The sequence below is a fragment of the Streptopelia decaocto genome (genome assembly GCF_964273445.1).
Source record: "Streptopelia decaocto genome assembly, chromosome: 3".
Taxonomy (NCBI): domain Eukaryota; kingdom Metazoa; phylum Chordata; class Aves; order Columbiformes; family Columbidae; genus Streptopelia; species Streptopelia decaocto.
In genome coordinates, this window is record NC_138656.1 from 86,579,583 (window position 1) to 86,605,471 (window position 25,889).

The 25,889-nt window shown below is 41.1% G+C and overlaps 2 protein-coding genes across 2 annotated transcripts in view; one reads left to right on the forward strand and one right to left on the reverse strand.

Moving 5' to 3' along the window:
* SH3BGRL2 (SH3 domain binding glutamate rich protein like 2) overlaps positions 1-17,807 on the reverse strand; it is a 38,153-nt gene extending 20,346 nt beyond the window's left edge. The window contains exon 1 of the mRNA XM_082048087.1: positions 17,569-17,807. Coding sequence (XP_081904213.1) covers positions 17,569-17,613 — 45 coding nt within the window. The 5' untranslated portion in view covers positions 17,614-17,807. The remainder of the gene's footprint in view (positions 1-17,568) is intronic.
* ELOVL4 (ELOVL fatty acid elongase 4) overlaps positions 1-25,889 on the forward strand; it is a 154,593-nt gene that overhangs the window by 103,827 nt on the left and 24,877 nt on the right. The gene's annotated exons all lie outside the window — the stretch shown is intronic.

A 25,889-nucleotide genomic window follows, 5' to 3' on the forward strand; every position in this document is an offset into this window, starting at 1 on the left:
TGAGAAAATGGCTCAGCAGAAACTGAAGCATGACCGGCTACAGGTATTTGAAATATGAACTGCATAAACAGCGTTTGTGTTACATAAACACAAGCTCCAGCTTACTCCCACAGCTGCAAATATCAAGCAGGAGCCTCTGCCTTCACAGGTCATGCAAATACAACCAAAGGGACCTCTGCAGTGTCACAGGCAGATGTAATACTTACTGCAGAGGATTACTAATCTTCGTTTCTCATACAGATGAGGCTTAATGCACACTCCCAGATAATGAGATACTATGTTCTAACAGAGATCCAAGCCCTAACCACATCAAACAGAACTCTTAACAGTGTTAACTGCAAATTACACATACCTTCCTTAGAAAAGCAAGGAGAAGGCAAAGCCTCTTACAAACACACTGAGCAACATCTGCATTCTTTCCTCCTGCTTCCACTGTGTTTCTGCTTTCATACAGAAGCAATGAAAAACAATCTCACACATCCACAAGGCTGACATGCAAAAATCCTCAAGGTCCTGTTAAATTTGCAACCTGTAGCAAAAGAGACTCTCTGCCAAATATCTCTTTCTTTGCCTGGCTTAGGAAAGCAGAGCACGACTGACCCCCGGCAACTTTTACTGCAGAGAGATGGCAGCGCTGTGACAGACCTTTACAAAGGTTCCTATGATTAATTCATTGTTCTTGTCACAGGGAAATACAACTCAGTTATATATAGGGAAAAAGGAGATGAGAAGCTGTGGTGAGGTGAAGGAAGGCAATAAAGAAGAAATTTTAAAAATAAAAATTAAAAAAGCAGCATTGCATAACTATTCCCAAAAGCCAAGTGGCTACCTGTGGTAGCAAATATTGCATTACATGCGATTAGAAGGAAATCATGTCCTCAGAATCGACCTCCAAATAGCTGAAAATATCTTCAACGCTTCATCCTCAAGAAAATGTTTCAATATCCTAAAAATTGACCACAGAACATTTCCATCTGAAAAGAAAGAGAACAGTCCCTGAACAGTGGCCCCACGCAGTCTGCACTGCCCTGGTCTCCCGCGAGCAGCAATCTTCTGCTTGCACACAGAGACATGATTAAGGACACGCTATATGAAATACTCTGTTGAACTGGGAGGGCAATCAGCTTTATGCAAAATAAGTTTGCAGGTCCCTGGGAGCTGCTGAGACTCTGCTTAGCGAGGCAATCTGCACACCTTTACCTCTGTGCAAGATACGTATGGTATCTTTGCAAGAGTCTAGCATTTAAGAAATGCAACTAAAATCTGAGCCAGGTTTGCTTTCTAAAAGACTCCTACCCACAAGCAGTCAGCAAAGGAAAACATGTTATTTTCTTTTTTCTATAAAGCTACAAAAAAAATAGTAAATTGCTCCAAGCCCAATGCCTGCTAACCTTGTATTTTCTTTGTCAGAGGTTGCACTACGATAAAATGCCTTTAAATCTATCTCTGTGTATGTATAACCATTGCAAGCTGAAGGGAAGAGTTTCTTATTTAAGATAGTTTGTAAGAAACCATTGTTCTCTGTGCAAGTAACAAGGTAACACTCAGAAAAACGAAGGAGTCTTTAGCAAGTACAGATACACTGCACAAAACACGAGATGATGGGAGTTTCCTCAGGGGTTCACTGCGTATTATTTCAGCAAGCATAAAGGCAAAAGGAGAGACAGAAATGGAACAAACAGAAAAAGGGGAAAGACCAAGAAAGGAAAAAGAGAAGGTTCTACAGAAATATCAGCCACAGGCAGTGCCAGGCTGGGCACCTTGGAGCTGTGTGCAGCTGAGAAAGCCTCTAAAGTCACTCCCAAATAATTTTATTTCTTCCGTATTTCAGGAAATGAGATTTGTCGATGATGTACACAAATGAAGTGATTCTATCATTATTTGCTTATTGCAGTAGGAACAATGTATTTCCTACAGCATTGAAAATCCACATACATATGAGTTTCTGATGGACTGGAAGAAACCAGATGCTACGAGACCCAAATCTTGGCTCATTACTTCCCATCAAAAGAATAATAATATAATTGAAGCTGGGTCTATCTTCCAGTTAATGACGTGAATTTGTGTTCCATTGTATCAGTGTGAAACGAAAAAGCCAGCACTGCTTGTGGAAATAAAAAATGGCTAAAATGAAGTGAAACTTTAAGACTTTGCAATAGGAACTGAAGCAGAACTTGGAAGTCTCGTGGAGTGCACGGGCAGTCAGCTCCAAATCAGAGAGACCTTGACAGACCAGCAGCCAAAGGGCTCCGCACAGACTGAGAAACACAGCATGAGGATTCCCAGGCTGGCCTGGCCAGCAGCAGGTGACTGCCAGGTCCAAGGTCAGAATGCACCACTGGTTGTTCTGGTGGGGAAGTTCACAAAACCTGCTACTGGTTTGGACGGTAAACTACAGCAAGAGCTCCATTGTGTGGAATTACACTAGCCTGAAAAGATTTACATTTCTGTTTGACAAAGTGCATTTTTTAAATTATATTTGTGCTACAGATACAGGACCTTTCCCGGTCATATGCATCTTCTTGTGAGGGCACTGAGAAGGTGTGCTGGTTCTTCTTCGGTTGGGCCTTTAGCTAAAACACAAGGCAGATTGCCAGAGCATGCTGGTAACTTGGTCTGTTTTTAAACATGTCTCAGACAACAGTGAACCAAGAAGTTTCAAAATTGTTAGAATTATGTGTTGTTGTCTTTGTTTTGGTTGGTTTGTTTGTTTTTAAGTGAGGTTGGGGGTTCTAGTGGCTAGCACAAAAGATGAGACACTTTGAGAAGTCTGCAAGATTTCAGGGATTCATAAAGCATATTCTCAGCTATCAAATACTTCTGATGGAACCATCCTGCAGGACTAGAATAATTCATATCAAAAGACTTGTAATTCAAACCCTAGCTGGCAGCTAACTTCTTTCAATAGATAGACGGTTTTGTTTGCAATTTACCATATGTTTCAGTAATTTGAGAGAGTGGTAAAAAAGAAAGTGTTATTTTGACGCATTTTTCCAACAGAAACCTCTCAAAGTTGCCAGAGAATAATTTAAGTCTCCTATTTAGCATTCTACATTTAACTATTCTCTTTTGTCAAAACAGCATATTTATAGCAAGTATTTTGCATCATGAAAGAAACCCTTTCAACAAGCAACATCTATATTCCCCTTCAAAATGTACACAAACTGTACATAAACACAAGTATGATAACTGCAACCCTTTTAATTCAGCTGCTTTTCAGTACCTCCTAATTAAATGCGAGTGCTCTGATCTCTATGCTATATTACATTTATTCATATGTTTATTTCTTTTGATTTCTGTAAGTTATTTGACTCTGAAGAATATTATTTGCTTCCCAATAAAGTCCCGGTTCAGCAAGGTACTTGAGAATTGTCAGGTTCTGAACTATCGGAAACTCAGTCCATAGGCCTGCAGTGAAGAACAGAAAATTGACCTCTGAACCTCCCAGTTCCTCCTGCAGAGTTAGGAGAGCAGGGAATAGTTTGGTGTCTTGCACACCGGAGTCCAGCACTGCTACGGCTGAAAATCTGCAGAGATTTAAGAGAGATCACTTTGTTAATGTGAATCAAGCTTGCTTGGTGGGATTATGATTTGAGGAGGGGGGGGGGGGGTAGAACATAACTATGTTTTGTTTCTTTATTTTCTTAAAGTGTGTTAAATATTTGGTAATTGTTTAAAATTCACTGAAATAGCACTAAAGAGAGTGGTTTTATTTGCAGGTTTTGGAAAGCAAGCAAATGCTATAATACCTGTATGAGTCAGCTGTGTGTGCCTTGGCAGCCAAGAGGGCAAAGCACATCCTGGGTGCATCAGACACAGCGTAACCAGCCAGTCAGAAGAGGTGACTATCCCACTGTGTTCAGCATTGGTGTGGCCTTGCCCTGAGTACTGTGTGCAGTTCTGACCCTACAATTTAAGAAGGATGTGAAGGTGCATGTACATGTCCAGAGGAAGGCAACATAGCTGGTGAAGCAGCTAGAAGGAATGTCCTATAAGGAGAGGCTGAGGACTTTGGGCTTGTGTAGTTTGGAGAAAAGGAGGCTGAGGGGTGACCTCATTGCTCTCTACTGATATCTATTCATAGGATGTGTGGCAATGGTTCAAAGCTGCAGCAGGGGAGGTTTACACTCAACATTAGGAAGCATTTCTTAACAGAGAGGGTGATCAAACTCTGGACCAGGCTTCCTAGAGAGACGGTCGATGGCCCAAGCCTGTCAGTGTTTACGAGGCATTTGGACAATGCCCTTAACAACATGCTTTAACTTTTGGTCAGCCCTGAAGCGGTCAGGCATTTGGACAAGATGATCACTGTAAGTCCCTTCCAACTGAACTATTCAATTCTAAATTCTGCAAAGACAGACAGAAGTTTAAAAGCAAAAAAATCCCTCTAACAAGAAATTCACATGTGTGTCCTATTATGTAACATGCTTATCACCTAGATTTTTAAGATGAAAACACACAATTGTCTTTTTTTTTTTTTGTGACATGGTGAGTCAGCAAAACACTGAAAGTGTTGTGAACTAGTTCTATGTATTTATCAGTCACACTGTTTTGTAACAATGAATAAAGCATCCCCAGCTGTATTTGCTGTACTTACTTCAGAGATATAAAAGCAAATCTCTTGACAATAAAAAAATAGGTCATGTTTCTTCCTTCTCATTAGCTTTAAGCATCAAAAACCAGTGGCATAGGAATATTTACCTATTAGAATGGATAAAAACGTCTAGCAGCCCATAAGATGTAACAAGTACTTAGCCTTGTTTCGTCTGGGCGGGGTCCCAGTTCTGTTAGCTCAAGATGTAAGTCCCACTGGCCATCTCCTGCCCTACCTGTGGGGCTGCACTCTCTGTATTTTGTCACTTAGGACTCAGAGCACAACACCCAGTTACACCCAACTGCAGCTCCAGCTATTTCTGAAACAGGAGCTAGGTGATGAACAATGTGGAGCCATAAGATGCCACATGCAGCAGAGTCTCCTGACAGTATGGAAGAGTTTTTAAGAGACATTAAGGCAAGCTCCAAGACTGCAGTACTGCCTAGACCAGCAGTGGCATACTGGGTTTCACAGAGAACCCTGTTCCCACATAAATGTAAAGTCACATCCATATTTCTCCCCCACAGCTATTAATCCCCCTCCATGAATTTGAGACACCTGGAAAAAACATCTAGCCTTTCCCTACAAAGGACAATGCTTCCATTTATTTGTTTTCTTACCCTGAATGATCAGAGGTATTATGATTCCAAAATGTTCCAACAAATTTGAAAAACAAATTTGTGAAATAAAGCTGTCAATACTTTCACTATTTTCTCCTGACAGCTACTATCCGCACAGCACAGATGTGTCATTCTGCCAGCTACAGATAGACACACCCCTGATAAAACACTTTAAAATAACAGCAGTTAACAGCAGTGCAAGTCATTTAGAATTTGTTGTGCTAAGTTTTTACAGATATGTACAGGTTTTCCCAGCAATATATGAAACGGCAACAGAGAAATGCATTTGTGACTCTAGACAAATGTAATATTTCAGATAAAATTGGACTATACAACTGCAAAGTTCTATCAGTATGTTTTTGTAAGTCTAGGATGAAGGATTTTGTTGATATCATTCCCTAAAACAGGGCTGACTGCCACTGCTATTATTCAGATCAATAACAAAATTACCTTTGACTCAACTGAGAGCAGAATGAGGCTTCTAACTTTATTAACAAACATCAATGTTAGTTCTCTTTCAACAAATGCAACTATATCTGTGTAACCTGCATGTTCTTGCAGCTCTGTATGTGCAAATTGCCTTCTCTTCTGTACTTCTGTGGTCTCACTTCTTAGTGACTAGCTGTGTCCCCAAACACAGCAGCTATCTGATTATTATCCCATAAACTGCAGACGTATCGCCTGTAAGGTCAAGAAGAGTCACCTCCACATAGCCAAAGGTATCGCTGAATACCATGGTGAATAAACCCACAGATTTTCAGACTCCCTTGGGGTCTGATGCTGCGAACCTCTACTAGAAAGCAGACCTTGCTGCAGGTAAGCCAGTTTCACCAGTAGAAAGAACTACTTGCACATCAGGGCCTTCTCTGATCAAAGACTGGTTTTGTATCTCTTTTCTAACTAATTTTAGCTTCCTAGCAGGTCCCTAGTGAAGAATGTGATGTTATCTAAATCTTTCAAATGTCATTCCTTTCTCTGCTTCTATATAAACATATCAGATCACTCAATTAGAGACGCTTCAGGAAGACTGTCTGACCTTAGGAGATGCAGATCTACATCAAAGGTTTAATGCATACTGGAATTGTGTTTCTTTAGATTAGGCAGGGATGATAACTCCAGTGACCCTAGAGCAACATAATGACAGGTTTCAGTTGTTGATGCTCTAGTGTTCATCAGATCAAAGGAAGCTTTCTTTCAAATGAAGACACACAAAAATGCACTTGCCTTTCTCTGAAAAACATAGACCCATATTCCATGACTGAGAAAGCAGTCTTTAATTGATTTGTAATGTTACTATTAAATTGTTCAAAATAGTCACTCAAAATGGTTTTAATAGCACAGATAATACCTGCTATCATCCTCTGCAGCATACGAAAATGTCAGGAAACAAAACAATTTGTGAAAGGTGTGATAGATTTTCCACCATTACATTCTGATTATTTTTTCCCTGAGTCATGTTCTCTTGCTTCAACTGGAATCTATCCAGTGAACTCAGAAGACCTGTGTTACATAGCAGGTTGGTGAAAAGGATCACTATGGGCTGTATCTCCTAGCATGCGAAGGTAAATAAAGTTGTGTCTTTTGTAAAAGCATAAAAAGCCAAAAGCCAGCATGAAAAAATTATCAGCATGTGTGAAGGAAACATACACAATCACATTTTGATTTGCATTTAATATGGAGTACGAGTTCACGGTTGCAGGGCTCTGCGTACAAAAAAAAGCTCTGAGGGTAACCCTGCTGGCAGAGTATGCAGTGCTACAATCCCATGAGATGGGACATTCAGAAAGCCAGAAACTGTAGCTGTTTAAGGCTTTGTCACAAGCAGAAACTCGCCAAAAGTCACCATCACCCCTACAGCTGTGGCAAAACTGGGCATGTTCTGGTGCTGCAGCTACTCACTTTCACAGTCCAATGTATTAGTAGCCCACTTTCAGCACCTATGAGGGCAAACACACAAGGCTGTGACTGAAGAGGCTGGAATGGAGACACATATTCTGTCCTGAGGCTCCACAACAGGCAGATGAGCAATTTTGAAGTTATCAGCAGTCAGGTCTCCAGCTGCCACCACCAGCCCTGCCAGACCTCTCAGATAAAAACCTTCATAACACTGTTTACACTGATGGTACCTTTCTCTTACTAGGAAGGGAAATAATTATGCCACTGTACATCCCCATTAGTCAGCACAATTATATTGGTGAATATCTTGTATTGGTGTAACTATTTTGATGTTTCGTAAGCACCTCATTATCTGAAATAAGTTACATAACTAAGGTTTTTAAGCATAGGTCAGACACACAGAATAACAGAGAAAGCTGAGCAAGCACCACTATTTCAGCACTCCAGCTTACACAGAAGACAGACATCCATGGTTACAATTCCATAAGAACCAGCCATTCAAATAAAGAAGTAGTAATTTTTCACACAGTCCCAACAGATGCTGACATATCTTGAGCAACCAGTATAAGGCACTAGGATATTATGTTTATTTCTCTTCCGCCAATGCAAAAATCAGTGGTTTATTTTTACCAAGTGATAATAAGCATCCATGGGTGATTCCAAGGTTAAGAAACATACACACACATACATGCCCAGTTTTGCCACAGATATAAATATACATAACACATACACACCACATATATGCATATATATATATCAATAAATATGGGTGTTTGCAAAAATACACATCTACATATGTATATTCAAACAAAAGGCAGTTTGATATATATGCAAAGGTCACTCCCAGGCATTAACTTCTGCAAGTTTACTTCTTGCAGTAAAATGAGAAACATCTTGCAGTTTTCCACATCATCTTACTAGGAATGTTGGGGCTTAGCTACCTAGAGGTAAAGGAGGAAAACCACCACCAACAAATCCTGAAACTCTGAACTGTCAAGACAAGCTCTATCCTACTCAAGGGAGCTGGGCAGCAACAGAAGGGCATGCTGTTATTGATGAGTCACTGAACAACCTGCATCTCCTAAGAGCTTCTCTTCATCAATCAGCTTGCAAGACAGTTACTCCCCTTCCTCCGTGCCAAATTCAATTACTCTATAGCGAAGTACAATATTAACTTTAGACTAAATAAACTTGTTCACCATTGTTTTCCTCTTCCTGCACTAACAAGACAGAAATAATTTGTTTTAAGAAGGTTCCTCATCACTATAGCTCTTATCACCGCAAGAGGATATCCACATGCTTTAGACTCAGCCCCTTCAGAGTGGTGATGAATAACTCTCACAGTAAAGTAGCACACCTGAATGGAAGGACTGCCACAGCCTTGAACAGACTAATCAAAAGATTTCACCCCAAGATACTTCACAGATGGAGGCTTAAAGCCCAAGAAAGAAGACAGCAGGTTTTGTATTCATGCTCTTTTGCAACGAGACAAACTATGCCAAATCAGTTGCCTCCAGAATGTTTGTACCTCAGTCAGACTTTCTTCTCAGTCAAAGCAATCTGAACTTCACCAACAACTTTGAGTCATTCCTTGAAAGATCAGGTCACATTTTGCTCACCTACATGGGTCCCACTAAAATAAATCTGATGTTTGTTTTCAGCATTGAGAGTCAACAGTGACTTAGGTTTCTGAACTGACTCCATCTGCCCACCCAATGGGTGCTGACTACACAAAAAAACAGCCCCAAGAGAGAAGGTTAAGGAAACAATCTCCTGGCTACTGAGGAATTCAGAATCTCTTCCGAGCTATTGCAGCTAACTGCAGGCTGTTTTCATTGACAGTCACCAGTAACAAATACTACCACCACCTCTGCAATTCCCCTGTTACCGAGATGGAAATGCACCTACTTAAGGGACTTCCAAAATATTAACTATCTTCTGTAAAACTTATCAAAAGATTAAGCTGGTAAAAACCACTGACATACTGGAACCCGATAATGGCTTTGGATACGGTAGATTTCAGAGACTACAGCATTTCTGTGTTCATGTCTCTTCTTATCAAGCTTTCACACTGCAGGCAAAACTAAGATTGCATTATTTCCTTCTGGACAGACTCCTTTAGGAAGCCAGCATTGAGGATGCCGGTAAGGAAACTGTTGCCCTTCATGTACTTGCTAGTAAAATGATACACTCTGTGTTACCAGCTTACTGACAATTCTTTATCTCCAAATTGCACTGAGATTGCTAAAGACAAAAGTGATCCTGATTTTATACTATAAAGAATTTCCCTTAAAACTGTCTATTTTTCTGCAAATCCTAATCTCTTCAATATTTCCTTCTTTGGATAAACAGAAGCATAAACTGTTTGAAATAATTAAATTGGAAGATGGATTGTTCAGAAGACTACCAGAGAGAATCTAACATAGGTCACCTGAAACATATTGCATTATAGACTTGATTTTTGCTTGGATTTTAATTAAAAGCAGAATAATTCATATGGCAAGTAAAATTGACTTATTCAGCAGTATACTTCACCTTTGACAAGACTATTAGAACCAGAACATTCAATACATTAGTTAAAATATAGGGGATTTTTTTAAGCTCTTACAAGTACCAAGAGAGGTAATTTATTGTCAATAAACATTGGCAAGCTGTGCCGGGCTTCGGTACTATCAGGTAACTTTGATTAGCACACTTTCACATTTACTGGTATGTCTTCACCATTTCTTGAATTTTATCTTAGTTCCTTAAATTTTAAAAATGGGAAAGTATTCAGGAACAAGAGAGACATAACCTCTGGGTGAATCTGCCTTAGCAGGTTGGTTTGACTAGATGATCTCCAGAGGTCCCTTCCAATCCCAAACATTCTGTGATTCTGGGATAACTTTGCACAAGCTAGTTATTTGTTTCTAGCCTCACTGTCCACCAGAATGGTGGAGATTCAGGAAATTCAGCTCTCTTGCTTAGAATGTGGCCTCTAAGTTTTGAAACTGGTAGCTTCATGCTATGGATTGCCCAAGGACAGAGGCTTAGGAGTCCAATATGACCTTTCTACCAACAACTGGGCTCTGTCATTTTAGGTAGAAGATTATATCCTGAGGTTCATTTCTCCTTACTGCTAATGAGGACATGTTATGTTCGCAGGCAGTACTCAAGCAATTCAAAGCTGGAGCCAACAGCATTGTACCAGTTACATGCATTAATAAAAAACATTTAGAACAACACGCATTATAAACGTCCTGAACTTTTCACACATGAGACACCATTTAGGTTTAATGGCAAGCATGGAAGCCACCTGTCTTGGATGGAAGCCAAGTCACTCAATTAAGATATTTTCACCAATTTCAACAAGCTTTGGATCACATCTTATATGAATTTACTACACCGGATACCACATCCCAGTAAATGACTGGAGATCACAGGATTCACATTAGTCCAGCAGTGACTTTAATTCAACAACTTATTTTCATATCTCTTTTCACAAAGATATTTAGCTAAAAAAAAAAAAAAAAAAATACTGACACTCTAGTGCTTAATATATTAATATATTTTGCCCAAATAAGACTTCTAGAAAGTAAGTGAATATCTGACCTAGATTTACAGAAGAAGAGCCAAACAAACTTTGGGACAGCAGTTCTGTGATGCCCAAATGTAATGGAATTCAGTTCAATATCCCTTGTATGATCAACCTTTGTAGTGACAAGAAACCAGACAGTGAGCTTGCACTGGCTGTGTATGGAAAACATGCTGCTTTCAGTTTGAATTTACCAGGTTAAAGTAGCTGGTACCAAGGTGTCCAGGTCAATGACACTGAAGCGAGCACCTGCAGTGACCCAATGTGTCACGGCATGAGAGCTGCCGGCCTTGCCCCACTGCTGGAGCTTCTCCCTGCAGGAGCAATGTTGGCAGAGAATGAAGCGATGACGACAACTGTAAATGTGGCAGTTTATATGTTGGTGTACTAGTGCCAGACAAAAAAATAGGGACAACCAAAGAACTGCATATGCTTCATTCCATACCTTTCCTCCTGGGTTGTACCCTCTAGAAAACAGACAGGTGAGTAGTGTGCCCAAATTAATTTTTATTTCACAAACCAACATGGAAAATAGAAGTAATCCAAAACACAACCTGTACTAATAAATTGCATGCAAGTTAGTTATTACTTCAATTATTTTTTTCATTAATGTAATCAAATTCAGCTATATGTAACTTGCTGTGATCGCTGACACTATGACCAGGGTTAGGAAAAAGAATTTCTAGGCTTTGATGATATGGGTGGAAGATTAAGGAGAATAGGTCACCATCAGTGAAGTATATCCATTCAGGGACTTGTGCTTTGACACTGCTGTGCTCTATAGAAAAACAAAGGGGAAACACCTTCTTAAAATCAACAAGTTTCCTTTTATTAGTCATTTTGTTCTTTCTAATCAATGTGAATATATTCAAAATAGAAGGGTAAACCTTTAATGAAAATATCACTATGTAGTTGTTAGACACATTGAACCATATGCCTGGAAAAAGCAGATCAGCTTATGGAGAGTCAAAACACACTCCAAACAGTCTCAGAAACCCAGGCAGAACAATACCTCCTTTGAAGTTTTCTTACAGCTACAATTGTGATCAAAGGTCAGTAACAGTCCTACTGCTCATGGCACGATGTAGCCTAAAGCTCGTTCAAGGTAGCATTACTTCTGAAACAATCTATCTGCCAAGAAGAAATGTAAATATTTGAAAAGTGCTAGAGCACACAAGAATGGTGCAACAGTCAGGTATTGAATACCATACACAGACAGTCTAAATTCCACCTGTATCCTTGCAACCAGGGTTCTCAGCCATCTCCCTGTTGAACATGGTCCTTAAGCTATCTGAACCACTGTTCAGGGACTCTTTATTCTCTCCATCATGAGGCAGGAGGATGTAACTAGAACTTAGACTTCTTTGGAATACAACCTCAAGAGCTAGATCCACAGAAGGTTCTTAAGAGTGAAGAACAGGTAAAGCCTTTGGCGCTGACCTCCCTGCCTCGCAGAATTCACAGTCGCGAGCGAGGCCCTCGGACTCTCTCTGCCACAAGGACCCTGCAAAACAGGTCTGACAGAAGCCAGCAAAGATGAATATGAGCCACCTGACCTGACAGTAAGAAATGTGAGGAAGGATAAGGGAACTAATTCTGTCAGTCAAAGAGAATAGATCCATAAAGTTCCCAAATCTCTTCTATTGGCACGATATAATTGCAAAGGTCCAAGACATGGATACAAATGATGTGTCCTGCGACTGAGCGAGGATCCAAAATTTTTCTTCCAGTATCACTGCTGTTGCTACAGCACTACCCTGCACTGCAGGTACACAACCCAAAACACCAGCCCATCTCGACCAAGTGAAGTGACACAGTGCGATATTCAGGTGAGATTCATAAATCAGACTTTGAGGATCCCACAGGTGTGTCCTCAGCACGCTGACAGATGTTAGACAATACTGTGGCTATGCATTTAAAATACTGCCACTTCCCATGTAAATATTGCAGGATCACTACTAACTGTAAACATTGTTTCATTTCTGAAAAGCCAATTTACCTGCTGCTATGATCTGATTTTACAAACGTCTCATATTAAAAAATAATGATAATGTTTATCATTTGCAAAGCTTAATATTTTATATCATAGGTACTTGGATTTCTGTAAATCACATGCAACAAGTTGTAAATCCCTCCAGATTACCATCATAACTAACACGGTTTTCACAAAAAGCACTCGTATCACTCAACAAATCACTTTCAGTTTTAACTTCTGTGCTTTAGGGGTGCAGAGAGGCAAAAAAAAAAAAAAAAAAAATCCACACCTGTTAGATGGTGGATATTCTAGAAGTGACATATTCTAAGTGAATTTATTCCACATCTCTCAACAAGCAGCACATTCTTCCTGAGAAGTGCTATGAGAAATGTTGAGTTAAAATGACTTTGTACAAACAAGGGTGGAGTTTGAATTCATCATTATCGCTAGGAGACAAGCTCAACCTTAAGAATGTTAGCATTGTATTAGTCTTTGTTACATTATCCAACAACACATGAACCAAACAAACATGACTGTAATTATTCTGACATTCTGATGTTTTATACTGTGAACTGTGATCTAAAGTCATTCCAGGAAACAAAAACTCTAACTCACTTGACCTCCATAAAATGCTTCAGCAAAAGCAGGGCTTTGGTCTCATAAAACCAATATTTGCTACAGAAACAATTCAGCTATAACGGCATTTTTCTTATCAAGCTTCCTGGTTAAAACAAAACAAAACATAATTCTCTTCAGTATCAAGACAAAGTCCAAGTTTTGGTCATTTAAAGAAGTCTATTCATTTCCAGTTGGCACTGTTCTCCCCAAACCCTCCTGTCACCCTTAAATGTTCTCATGGAGAACGTGGCTGAATGGCACTTGCCCTTGTACACTAAATGGAATTAATTTCATTGATGTGTTTTTCACATCTTGTGAACATACAAAAATTTCACTTGGAAAGTGTTTCGCATCTCTCACTAGTCAGAATAGATTCTACCCGCTGTTCCACTATTTCAGTAACTCCCCTATATTATCTGTTCAGCTTAACAGATGAAGCTTCAAGGCAATAAATTATTACCACAGAGGAGAAAGCACAAGTGAGAGTTGTTTGAAGTTTCTCCGTTATTTGAAAGCTCTTCAATGACTTTCCTCTTACCTGTTCTTCTGTCCTCTAACTGCAAGAGGACTGAAGTCTCCTCTCATTCAGCATTTCTAGACAACTGTATGAATTACAGGCACAGAGTTAACTTAGCTCATACTACCAGATTCCTGTCAAAGGCAGACCTGCTTTAAAACACTGAAAACCATTTAACTGAGTCAATACATAGTAGAGTAGCACAAGTGTAATTTTTTATTGACAGAGTGGAAAAAATGTGAAACAGATTAAATTACAGTCACCTTGGAATGATTTGGTGAAAAAACAGAGCATAAACTGTTTCCAGAAAACAGTGAAGCACTGCTGAGGGGGGAAAGTAAACACTAATTTTAAAGTAGCCTTTCTCCTAAGCACAAAAGAACACTGAGTGCCCTTATCAGGGAGGAGTAGCAAAGCCTGCCTCCCCAGTCCTACAAAGAAGTGCTTGGAATTTGAGACACAGCTTCCCAACAAGTAGAAATTCAGGTCAGAAAAACAGGAGACTTGTAAGGCTTGTAGAAACACGCCTGGCTGCCTATTCAGAGGCTTCCCATTGTGATGCAATTGGATCTACCTAATGCATGCTCAAAACAACAGGAGGTTATTTAGAAATGCACACATGCACACAATGTCTCTCTCCTCCTTTCCCTGACAAGGTCTCAGGAACAGCATCCCACAGTCCAGCATCCATAAAAACTGAAGATGACAACAAGCAACAACTAGGTCTGGCGACCTGTGAGCTCTTAAGTTCATGGGGCATTTATATTCAAGAATTTTATTTCAAAAAGAAGTTACTACTATTAACCTCTCAAGGGTCTAAGAGCCTTCAGATGTGAGGAAGATGCTTCGGGGAGAAATCCAAAAACAAATGGAGGGAAGGTTCACGCTGTTCTTGGCTTCTTATCCACTCCAATTATTTCATTTTCTCATTCTCCATAATGACCGCCAAAACATTTTCTGTGTTGAACTCTTAGAATTAAGTAGGAATATTAATGTATTTTTATCTTCTTTAGCACAAAATAAATTATACCAAGCATCAGGATCAATAAAAATTTCAAAGGTTTCCAGGGAAAGTTATATTTATGCAAACTGAAGGTTTTACTGACTACGCAACCAGCATATTTCTCAGGAATGATTCAGCCAAATGCCTGCCATTTAACCTGGGTATTCTGACGATTTCAAAAGGTGTCATACACAAAGAGTTTAGCTTATGGTATTTGCTAGGTAATATAATCTCTTTCACCAGTTAACATATTATTTTTATTTAAGCAAATCACTGTCTTCACCCCTCCCTCTGCAAACTCAAACCAACTTTATTCCAGGCATAAAGGGGAAAGAAGACCGAGAAGTGTCCCTGCTTGAACAGCACTCTGCTTGTGAGGTAACAAACCAAACCAAAAGCTTACTCTAGAGACTAGATGAACTTTTCATTTTAAAATAGAGCAATTTAACAAAGTATCTCCAGTGAGATTAGGAAAGTGAATTGTGTCACCATGACACTGCATTTAGTTTAATAGCAAATATTATATACAGAAGTTTTTGGTCAATTACTGCAGGTCAGACCGATACTAATCTCAGCCACATCCACTGTCACGTGCAGCTAGCCTACAATTTGACTCAAACCGACCTACAGATGGAAATTAAACCATGGATTCTGACAGGTTTCAGTAGGAGACACAATAGGATCTATAGGGGGTACTCATTTCTCTAGACAGGGAAATCATCCTGTCTCATGAATTCCACAGGATCCTGAGAAGTAATTAAGGTAGCTGTTCTGAAGGTTGGAGGAGACAACAATGAATTACATGATGCAAACACTTCTTGTTTCCTTTCACTAATGTTTAGTTCAAGGAGGCTGAAAATCAGTTTAAAACTTCCCTGTTTAGAGACATACAATAGGGTTGCCACCCTTTTCTCCAGAAGCAGATTCCCACATAGCCAGCTGATAATAATTTTCTCTTTGTCATTTCCTCAATCACTTAGCCACAATCTATGGACACCCCCTGCAAAGTCAACAGAAAAAAAAAGCCTCAGTGATGCAACACTGAGCACAGCAGGAACCTACCAAATAATGAAGGTTCCTAAGTGCTGTGGTAACACAGATAAAGAAAAACTGATAGAAAAGAGATGTCACAGTGCTGGTTCTGCATAACAGTACCTCCAATCACTAAATTATCTGTTCTTCTCTGGCCAGGCTGTACTCAGAGGTAGTGCTGTGTAGAAGACGAAGCTGACTATCACCAGTGGGCAAACTTATCCCTATTATATGTCATCTTCTTGTTGTCAAACACAGAAAAAAAGTCAGTAAATGAACTGATGTGGAAGCTAAACTGCTTGTCAACCTCAGATTTGGTTTGCTGGGTTAATAGATAGTGAAGAGGGTTATACTGCTGCTGCTAACAGGATATGTACCTTGCAGGCAGAGACAGGGGAAGGATCGGACAGAATCAAAAACTCCCATCAATAACATATTTGCAGACTGGTCAGAATGGGAGATTTGGGTGAGCTAATTATGCGGCCCTTTTTCTCCCCCCTTTAAAAAAAAAAAAAAGCCTACGCACTATTGTTAAAGCTATGAAGCATGAAACAGAAACTAAACCTAGCAATTCTGGGCTACCACAGCATGAATGAACGGCCCATGTCAGGATGGAGAGGTTTCTATTATGGATGCTTGGTGATTATAGAGTTCTGAAGACACTGTGTTTACTCAGTTGGCTACTGAAATGGATAATTAGTTTTTATTAGCTGTAATGCAGCCACTAATCATTTTGAACACTTCATGCCAAAACATATCAGAGCACATACCTGTCACCATGCCACCGAACCGAAAACTAGTACTGCACAGTAAAAGGCTGAAGGAAGTGAATACACCATAAACCTTCGGATACAGTGCTACATCCTTCCGCAATGCAAAAATGCCGCTGCCTTCACTGCTGAAGCATAAAGAATAGCAGTTATATCGAAATCCTTCTGATGTTTCTCATTAAAGAACAAATTCGGTGGAACGCTTACGCTCAGATTGCCTTAACAGAAATCAGAGCCGTCACTTTATATGAAAATATGGAAATTCATAGGTCACATGCATAATTAATTCAACAAGAGAAAGCTATAAAAGCTTCAACTAAGCAGAGGATGCAGTGATGCCTTTCAAAACTGAGTTTAAAAGGAATTGTACCGTTTCCAAAGTACTTCTTGATGCAGAGAGGTGCTAGTTGGCCTGAAGTTTGTCTCCAGGCTCTCCCTGTGTGTAATTTCCAGACCCGCAGTACTGTCGGGCCCCAGGGCACCGCACCGGGCTCAGCGTCAGTCAGGGGAGCGTCCCTTGCCCCGGGGCGCCCAACTCCCCTCCCGGGCGGGCAAGTTTAGCCCAGTTTAATCACCTTTTACACCCTTCAAACACACCCAATATTTGTCCTCTACGAAGAGGTTTCAGCGGGGCTCGGTTTGCTAGATGGGATTTAAGAACAAGTCGAGCTTCGGCAGCCTTTCGCGGGGCGGGGTGGGGGGGTGAGTTGTCTTGTTTCCCCCGCATCGCACACGCAACCTCGGCAAATTCACACCCGGTTTCGCTGCAGCCCGCCGACTCTCCGCGCCGCGCCGCCGTGCCGGGCTCGGTCCGGGAGCTGCGGGCGGGCTGGGCACCGCGGGGACGACCAGCGGCGGCTGACAACCCGGGGGCAGCCTCGCCCTGCGCTGTGCCCGGCCCCGCAGGCTGAGCCCTGGCCGCGGCCGCCCTGCTCCTCTCCTTTCTCCCCGCCGCTCGCCCCCACTCACCGCCACCGAGCCCGAGGAGGAGGCGACGAAGACGCGGATCACCATCTTCACCTCATGAGCCGCGCCGCCGCCGCGGCGACGGGACCGAACGGGACAGGGCGGTGTGGCTGAGGGAACACCGCTCCCCCGCACAGGACGGGACGGGACGGGGCCGGAGCTGGAGCCGCCCCGCAGCGCCCCGCTCCCCGCGGCGGCAGACCCTCTCGGGCGAGCCGGGTCCGGCGCCTCGCTGACAGGAGGCAGCGATAACGGCAAGAGGCGGGAAAGGTGGGGGCGGCGCGCAGGGGCCGACGGGCGCTGTAGTTCTCCCCGGGCGGGCCAGCGCAGCCGAGCCGGCAGCGTACGGGCTGCAAGCTGCCGCGTCCCCAACGCCCGGGGCTGCCCAGTGGGTCAAGGTGGCCGCAGAGCATGATGAACGACGAGCTTAAATTCAGCCCCTCCACCATCAGGGCTGTTCCTCCCTCACAGCCCGGCCCACCTAGCTGCTCCTCGCCCTCCTGCCTCGTCCAGAGCCACCATCTCTCCTTCCCTGAGCAGGGGTCCAGCCCCACTGGCCGCCATTTACGCTGGCAAAGGGAGGAAAATGGCGCGTTCCTGGCAGAGTGGGCAAAAGGGACAACACAAGGGAGGTGGGTGGCTGGGCAAGAGGGTTCTGCTACCTCCTACATCTCAAAGGAGTTAAACAGCACTGTCTGTTGTCTCTCCCTGGTATAAACGTGCAGTTCTCAATATTGTCAGCTGTGGGACAGATGTTATTAATCAACAGGATAAGCAGATAACCCCAAATAACCCTTCATCAGTCGGCCCATCTGCAAGTGACTGAGGAGAATCCCTACAGTCCTCATCAGCTTTTGGGTCTGTGAAGATGCGGTATGTCTTTATTTAAAGACTCAAAACCATGTAGTTGGCAGCCTTATACATGTCATAACACTCATCCTCTTACTTCCCTACCTGCAGCCAGGTTGTCCCTCATTCCCTCTGACTAAACTCTCCCTCCCCACCATTTCACACTGATTATGAAGTGTGTGGTGTCAGGCTCCTTCACACCTTTGCATGGAGACCACCCCCAGTGAACTTCCAAAGTCCAGGCTAAGCACAGACCTCAACTCACTGCCAAATATGTCCTTAAAGCTTCTTTACCTTTTAATATTGATCAGTTATTTTGAAATTCTGCAGGTCTCCTGAAAAGTACCTAGCGAGAGACATAAAAAATAACCACGACACTCGGTGCTCTTTTTGAGCTCGATTTATATCTTGTGGAAGTCATTGGTAGGCTTTCCACTGACTTCACTGTCCTTTGGAGCGGAGTTCAATGTCAGCAATATAAAATCCAATCCTGCAATGGGAATTCAGGTAGCAATCTTGCAAAGATTTATAACTTTGCATTACTTTGCTTTCATGAGAGTGCTCGTTGAAAAGAGTGAACTTCATCCGAATCAACTTAAGTACAAAGGTTGAGATTTTCTCGCTTCAGTGCTCCTCTCTTCATTTGAGCACAACTTTTACTGTGGGAACCACAAACCAGTGACCAACAAGTGTTTACTGGTTAATTGCTGCTGAACAACCAGCAAAAGGAGCAAACAAGGCAAACTTTTTTTACGTTGGTTTGTAAGGTAACTCTAAGTAACTTGTTAAAATTTTGTGACAGGCAAGTAATTATATGAATTTGCTTGAAAATCCCCATTACCTTACTCAGTGAATTTCCTTCACACTGCAGGATTATCTCTAGTAACACGTTTCTCTTTAAAAGATGGAGATGTTTATTTCCCTATTTACTCTCTACTAGAAAATACTGGTTTTAGTATTCTAGTTTTGCCATATTGTTATTATGTGAAACAAATAGAATCAGGGCAATTCACTGCAGCTGGTTGTATTTAATTCTCTTGAAGCATTAAAATATAGTATTAAATTAAAATATTAATAACTCCTGCCTTCTAGTATATTTCTTAAATACAGAACAACAGAAAAAAGATACCGAAGTCTGATTCTGAATGGTGCTGAACATCTTTAACTCTCACTAAACAGAAGAAGAGGATGTTCCTGCCTCTCAGGGACAGCCTTGCCACATAACCAATAACCTAGAGAAATCATGTGGCAGTGGCAACTAACTGGAAAAAGCATGAGATGTAAATAAGAAAATTAAGAAATTGTAATGGGACTGTAAAAACTGTAACTAAGGTATTTTTAAGGCTGTTCCCTCTCCTTGTAAAAGTCCTCTACTTTGTCAGCTCCAAAAGCCACAAATCTAGTCTCCATTCCCATCTGGAAGACAAACAGCTTTCATCTCGGTTCACTTTAAAGTGTTACTGAGCTGCATAAATTTTCAAAAGCTACGGGAAAAAAAGAGGTGGTAGGAAAAGTAAAACCAGGTAAAAACTAAGAATTCAAACCCACTATTCCATTTCAAATGCCCCAACCTTACCCTCAACCAGCCAAGCCAACACACATTCTTATTTTCATTGCTATTATTCTCCCTTTTGTTCCTGTATCCATTGAATGAGTAGACTCCTATAGCTTGAACTTCAAAACCAGAGTCGGAGCAGCCAAACTCATGGCCAGAGTTGATAGACTCAAACCGAGCTAAAGTACCAGAGCTCATGGAGATCTTCCATCCATCACACTTAACAGAGCTTCTAGTCAACACCTCAGCATCTTTATTCCACACATCTTTAGAGACACCATCAAAGACAGAGCAGGGGGCTTCCTCCCCACATTCAACTACTAGACAATGAACACAGCAACTTAATTAAAGTGTCCTTTCAAACACCCTTTGACACAGATTTTGACCAATCTCAAGCTGTATTTCAGTGAATTTCCATGTAATTATTCATTTTTATAAGTCAATTTGTAACATTTTGGGTGAAAATCCTTGCACCTGTAACTTCTCAGTATCAACGTTGATGTAGCATGGGCATTGAGAGTCCAGAGAGCTTTTTCATTTCACTCTTTTACTAGGGTTTCCATACACATGAGGAAGCTAGGGCTGTCGTGGAAGTAATCCAGAAACTTAGGAAAAACAAATATTACACTGAGAAGCTGAAAATTTCAAAGCTCATAGAGTGGCCCCATCCTTTACATGGCTCCTAAGCAGAGAATTATTACTCTGTGGAGGGTAAAACCTGATGGACATTGCCCCGTGACATTTTGTACTTTCAGATGGGGTACAGTTTAGGACTGGCCGTCACCCTTCGTCCTGCAGCTGCTGCTGGTGAATGTCCTGAGGCCATACCTTTAATTCCATTTCTGTTGTACACTTCTAGAGGCTCAAAGACCAAATGGTGCAAACATTTAGTTAAGTAGAAGAAACGTAATAAATTAAAAACATCGTTAAAATGATTTATGAGGACTTTTCCATGTTTACAGGAGGTACACAAACACTGCATTCTGAGACTGGAGTCGAAAATGTGGATTTATGGGGGGCAGGATGTAGTTTCTAAAGATTTCGTGGTAAGAATGATTCATTGTTATGCCAGATCTTCATGGAAGATTAAACAGAACTTTACTGCTGCTAAGGTAACAAAGAACACACAAAACCAAAGCTTGCAAATATGTGAAAACAGAAGTATAAAAGCACAACCTTGGACAAAGAAGATTCTAATTATGATAAAAGATTATTTGTATAGCAAGATGCAACAGGCATAAGAGAAAAATCCTGGAGAAATTGAGTATTTTACTCAGGACTGAAAAAGTTATTAAGACGGCTTCATCTCTGACCTGAAAGGAGCACTCTGGCTGAGGCACTTTAGGAGTTTTCTGGTCTGTGGGTTGTTGGTACTCATCAGTTATTTCTCTGGGTTCTGTGAAATGTTGCTAAGAAGTAGTAAATTCTCTGCAATTATTCACATACTTGAAATTTCTAAAGGGGTCTTTAGCACTTTAAAAAAGTTCTAAATATCAAAACATGTTGAAAATTACTGGTTTAGAGTGTCATTAAAAGCTCTGACTGTCCTGAGCAATCTCCCTCTGTAGAAATGTGACCGCCATGCTAGAGAGCAGCAAAAGAAAAAGATAAATAATAGAGAAAACAGAATGCTCCAGTTTCAATAGAGCTACAGAGTAGAATCAGCTGATCTCACACCGCAGACCCCAAGAGAAAGTAGATAACTTAAATGCTCTAAAACATATAAAATGGCTGAAATAATGTGATGTAAGTACAGGATTCTTCCACTTGTTGAGTAATGACACTCAATGTGGAGGCTGATAGCCTATAAATATCTTGGCCAGACACAGCCTGAAAGCATACGAGATAATGCTGTTTGTAGCCTGGTTCTCCACATACGTCCTGGAAGCCACCATATTTTGACGGTCTCGGTTTAATCACAGAAGGAACCTCCAGAGGACACTCTGTGCATTAATGCCTGCAGCTGTGGGTCGTGCACACTGGTGTGACTCCTCTGCATGCACAACAGGTCAGGCAGCTCCTAGGCAAGATTCCCCTATCCCTTGCAAAAATGGCTTCAGAGGTTTTGTAAATCACAACATAAATCTCCCAATAACAAACTCCGTTTCATGCAGGACTTTTTTTTTTCCAGAACCTTAACTGTGACCAGAGGTTTACATTCAGAGCATTTCACCACAGATTTTAGAGATAACATCCCAAGATAAAGCTTTTTCTCTTTTGACTGAAGCTACTACAAAGCGCAAGTATTAAAGCTGGCTCTTGGGAAGAGACAGAGCTGGAACAGTGTTGAGAAAGGTTTTGATTCTTGCAGTCACAAATTTATGGCATGTTGAGAGAAGCAGAAAGGTATGGCTGTTCTTTGTACCATCTCTTTATAACTGACAGAGAACAAACAAACTAAAACAAACAAACCAACAACAACAACAACAAAAAAAGAGCTGAGTAAACCTTCCTTCATGCCATTTAAATCTAAATACACCTAGATAACTCCAAAGCTATGTAAAAGTCCATTCTTCTCAGCTGCTGCCCTTTAGCATGACTAGTTGTTAGTATCTGTGGCTGCTTTGATTCTCTCAATGGATTCCTAATACTAAGGACCTTTGAAAAGAAAAACATTTTCCTGTGAAATTCATCATCTGATGTGGCTCAGTCATCTGACTTCCACTAACTGAACCTGGAGGTAAAAACATCCTTCATGTTCCACATAAAATCATTCATCATTCCCTAAACTTACAGCTACATTGTGTTAGACATGCCAGAGTTCAGTTTGCACTCGTGACTTTGAGGATCCCGCTGTTGCAGAAGCTGGTGGCTCTGCCTGAGGAGCAGGAGCCAGGCAGGTTTCAGTCAGTGCCTTCTACCCCCCAAAATATATGCCTTCAGCCCAAAATATTGCAAGCAAATCAGGCTCAACAATGTCAAGCTTGTAGGCTTGCATTACTTGGTGAAACCAAACTTCTGAGCAGCTTTTTTTTTTTTCCCAATTTAGGGAAAGTATTCATCTTTATTTCTGCGAATTTGAATAACCTTTAGTAATTTACATTACTGCAAAAGGATAAGGGATTAAAGCCCTCACAAATCTCATTTCCCCATCTGCAGTTCCAACTAAGCTTAAATTAGTGAATGCTCAAGATGCAAAGTGTACTCGGGGAGCAATCATAGAGCATTACATTCCTGCCAGCCCTTTTCGGGGGACCTTCTGCCAAGCTCTTGGAAAAGAAATCTACCACCACATTCATTTTGGCCATTTCCCAGCCTGTCCAGTTCCACTCTGACAAGGCACTTTACAAGATTCATTTCTTGCAGGATGCTGGAGAAGTGGGTCAGCAATATTTATGTATACAAGGACAAAGGGCGAGTAATCTTGTGGAGAAAAAGAAGCAGCTGAGTACATAAATACTGGCGTCTTTCCTGAAGTGCATGCACCAAATAAACTAAGAATAGTTATTATTTTTATAGTACTTAGGAGTTTTTTAGAAGTTTCACAGGACAGAGGAAAAAAAATCTCAGACTTGGAAAGCTGACATAAATTTGAGGATCAAGATTAAGTGTGCATTGCATTTCAAGCATGGGTTCAAGCCCAGAAATGGAGGCCACATCTGCACGGTGTGGACACAAGACTGTACTTGGGCACAGGTTTGAGGTGACCTTTAGGAACCAGGAGTCAGCAAGTTGGAGCTGGAGCTGGTGGGGACAGAAGGCAGAAAAGCAAATGTGGCAGCGGTGACTGGGGATGTGCTGCAGGCAGGTTGTATTGACCCATGTGGGAACTGATTGCAATTTCATGGTTTCGTTTTAACAGAGAGGACCTTCTGCTGCCTGGACAGAAGTGAAAGAGATGTGGATTCAGAGCAGGAGGACACTGGGCTCAAACCAGCTGCCTCACCTAGCAACTAATGCGTTGAACAAAGGAGCATGTAGGAGACAACGTAAGCCAGACTAAACAGCAGGTAAAGAAAAGAAAAACCATACGACTTCTCAAGTGATGGGTAGACAAATCATTGCCTTATTAGTCTCAACCATGGCTCATTTTTTTGCTAAGCACGAACTTGCCTGTCAAAGCAGATACACTTTTTATATTATTTGGTAAAGTAACCCTGCAAAATTTGCTAACATTTATTTATTCCTTTCAGATTTGTAGCATAAAGGTTGTTACATTTTGCATTTCCATGGCCTGTTTTTTGCACCATGTTTTCCCAGATCAGATCTTCAGTGCAGCCGTTACTCTGTCTCAGAGCTATCTGAGATTTATTTTCTACTGTCATAGCGGTACTGAGGAGGTAGCAGTTGGGAAGTAATATTTTACGTAGAGGACTAATTAACCTATAACTGTCATTCAGTTTGAAAATGTAAAGTGGTGAAAATGCTAAGCAGCATGTTTAGCACTTCCCACAAGTCAGCTACAAAACTCAGTACTGTTACCATAGCCACATTTGACCTTACCAGCTCTTCTCTGCAGAAAAAAAATTATGCACTTTGTGTCCATCTTCTTCCATTGGGAGAACTGCTGGTTGACACAATAAGTATGTATTACTTCTGTTCGTGAAGGCACAGCTTAGAACAGCTTCCAGACTGTGCAGAGCATGACTTGGATAGTAAGAACAAAAACCTAATTCAACACTTTTTTTTTTAAATTAATTAATTGAAAAAGGATGGTGAAAGGCACACAACTGGTCTTCATTGGAAATCTGTAAAACAAACATGGCAAGACAAATACGAGGTTATGAGAGGTTAGCAAAATTAATCTTGCTGCAAGAAATATTATTTGCTCAATTCATCAAGAGCATCTTCTCACGATACATATTTCCTGTTTCACTAAGCAACAGACATATCATGCAGCCAGCAGGGTCAAATCTGCTGTTGTACTAGTGGCATGGCAAGGGTAAGCACATCAAAGCTCCTATTGATTTTTTCTAAATGCAGATGGACTCAACTAGAATTACTCTCAGAATAGCAGATATAAAATAGCTAATGAAGATATGGCCAAGCAACTATGTAGCCAAACCTCACAGCAACCTTTTGCTCTCGGATGCTTTTGAGCATGAATCTGAGTGCAGAATATGATCCTGAGCTACGTAAAAATGCTAAAGAGTTGGCTAAATTTTAAAAGATAAAAATATTAAGGAAGTTATTGCACAAGTAGAAACACACCTCAAACCTTAAGGTTTGCAAGAGCAATGCAAGCAAACTAGCCTATTTTAGACATCATACCTGTCTCAATCATAAGCTGTTTTAGCCATGAATTGGTCAGCATAGGCAGCTTTTAGATAACTTCTGGAAATGCATAATTTCCTCACTTGTATAAAGAAAGTTGTCTTTTGACCACAAATGGACAAATAGGGTACCAGAGCTGTATCAGACCCTAAATGGGTAAATACCTGTGATACCCAGTCTACTTTCTACACTTAAACAAAAAAACAAAACACAAACCAAACACAATATTAACTTTTTAATGTGGATTACTTCAGTCTAGGAAAATCTGAGAAATATTAAACTCACCATAATAGATACTTTGGTATCATAATTGGATGCAAAATTTCTTAAAGGAATCTAGATACCAGGACATGTACCCATCCCTTTCTCAGAGTTTTTGGACTACAGAGTAGGCTGCACAGGAGACCAGTGTGAAGGGTTCCTCCTGAGATCCCTCACGTCATCAGTGGGACAAAGAGAAGCAAGGGTTCAGCAAAGACCTCATGGAAGACTCCACAGAAAGGAAAAATGTTGTTTCATACGCTCACGGAAGCTGGTTCAGCTTCTTCATGTCAATTCACTTGCCTGCCTCCCCATGCAATCACTCAAGTCTGTACCTGCAGTCCTTACTCCTGTTGAGAAGACCTCGCTCACACAAGTAGCATTCAGTGAAATAAATGGGACTATCTGTGTGAATGAATGATACCCAGCAAAACGGGTTGCAGAT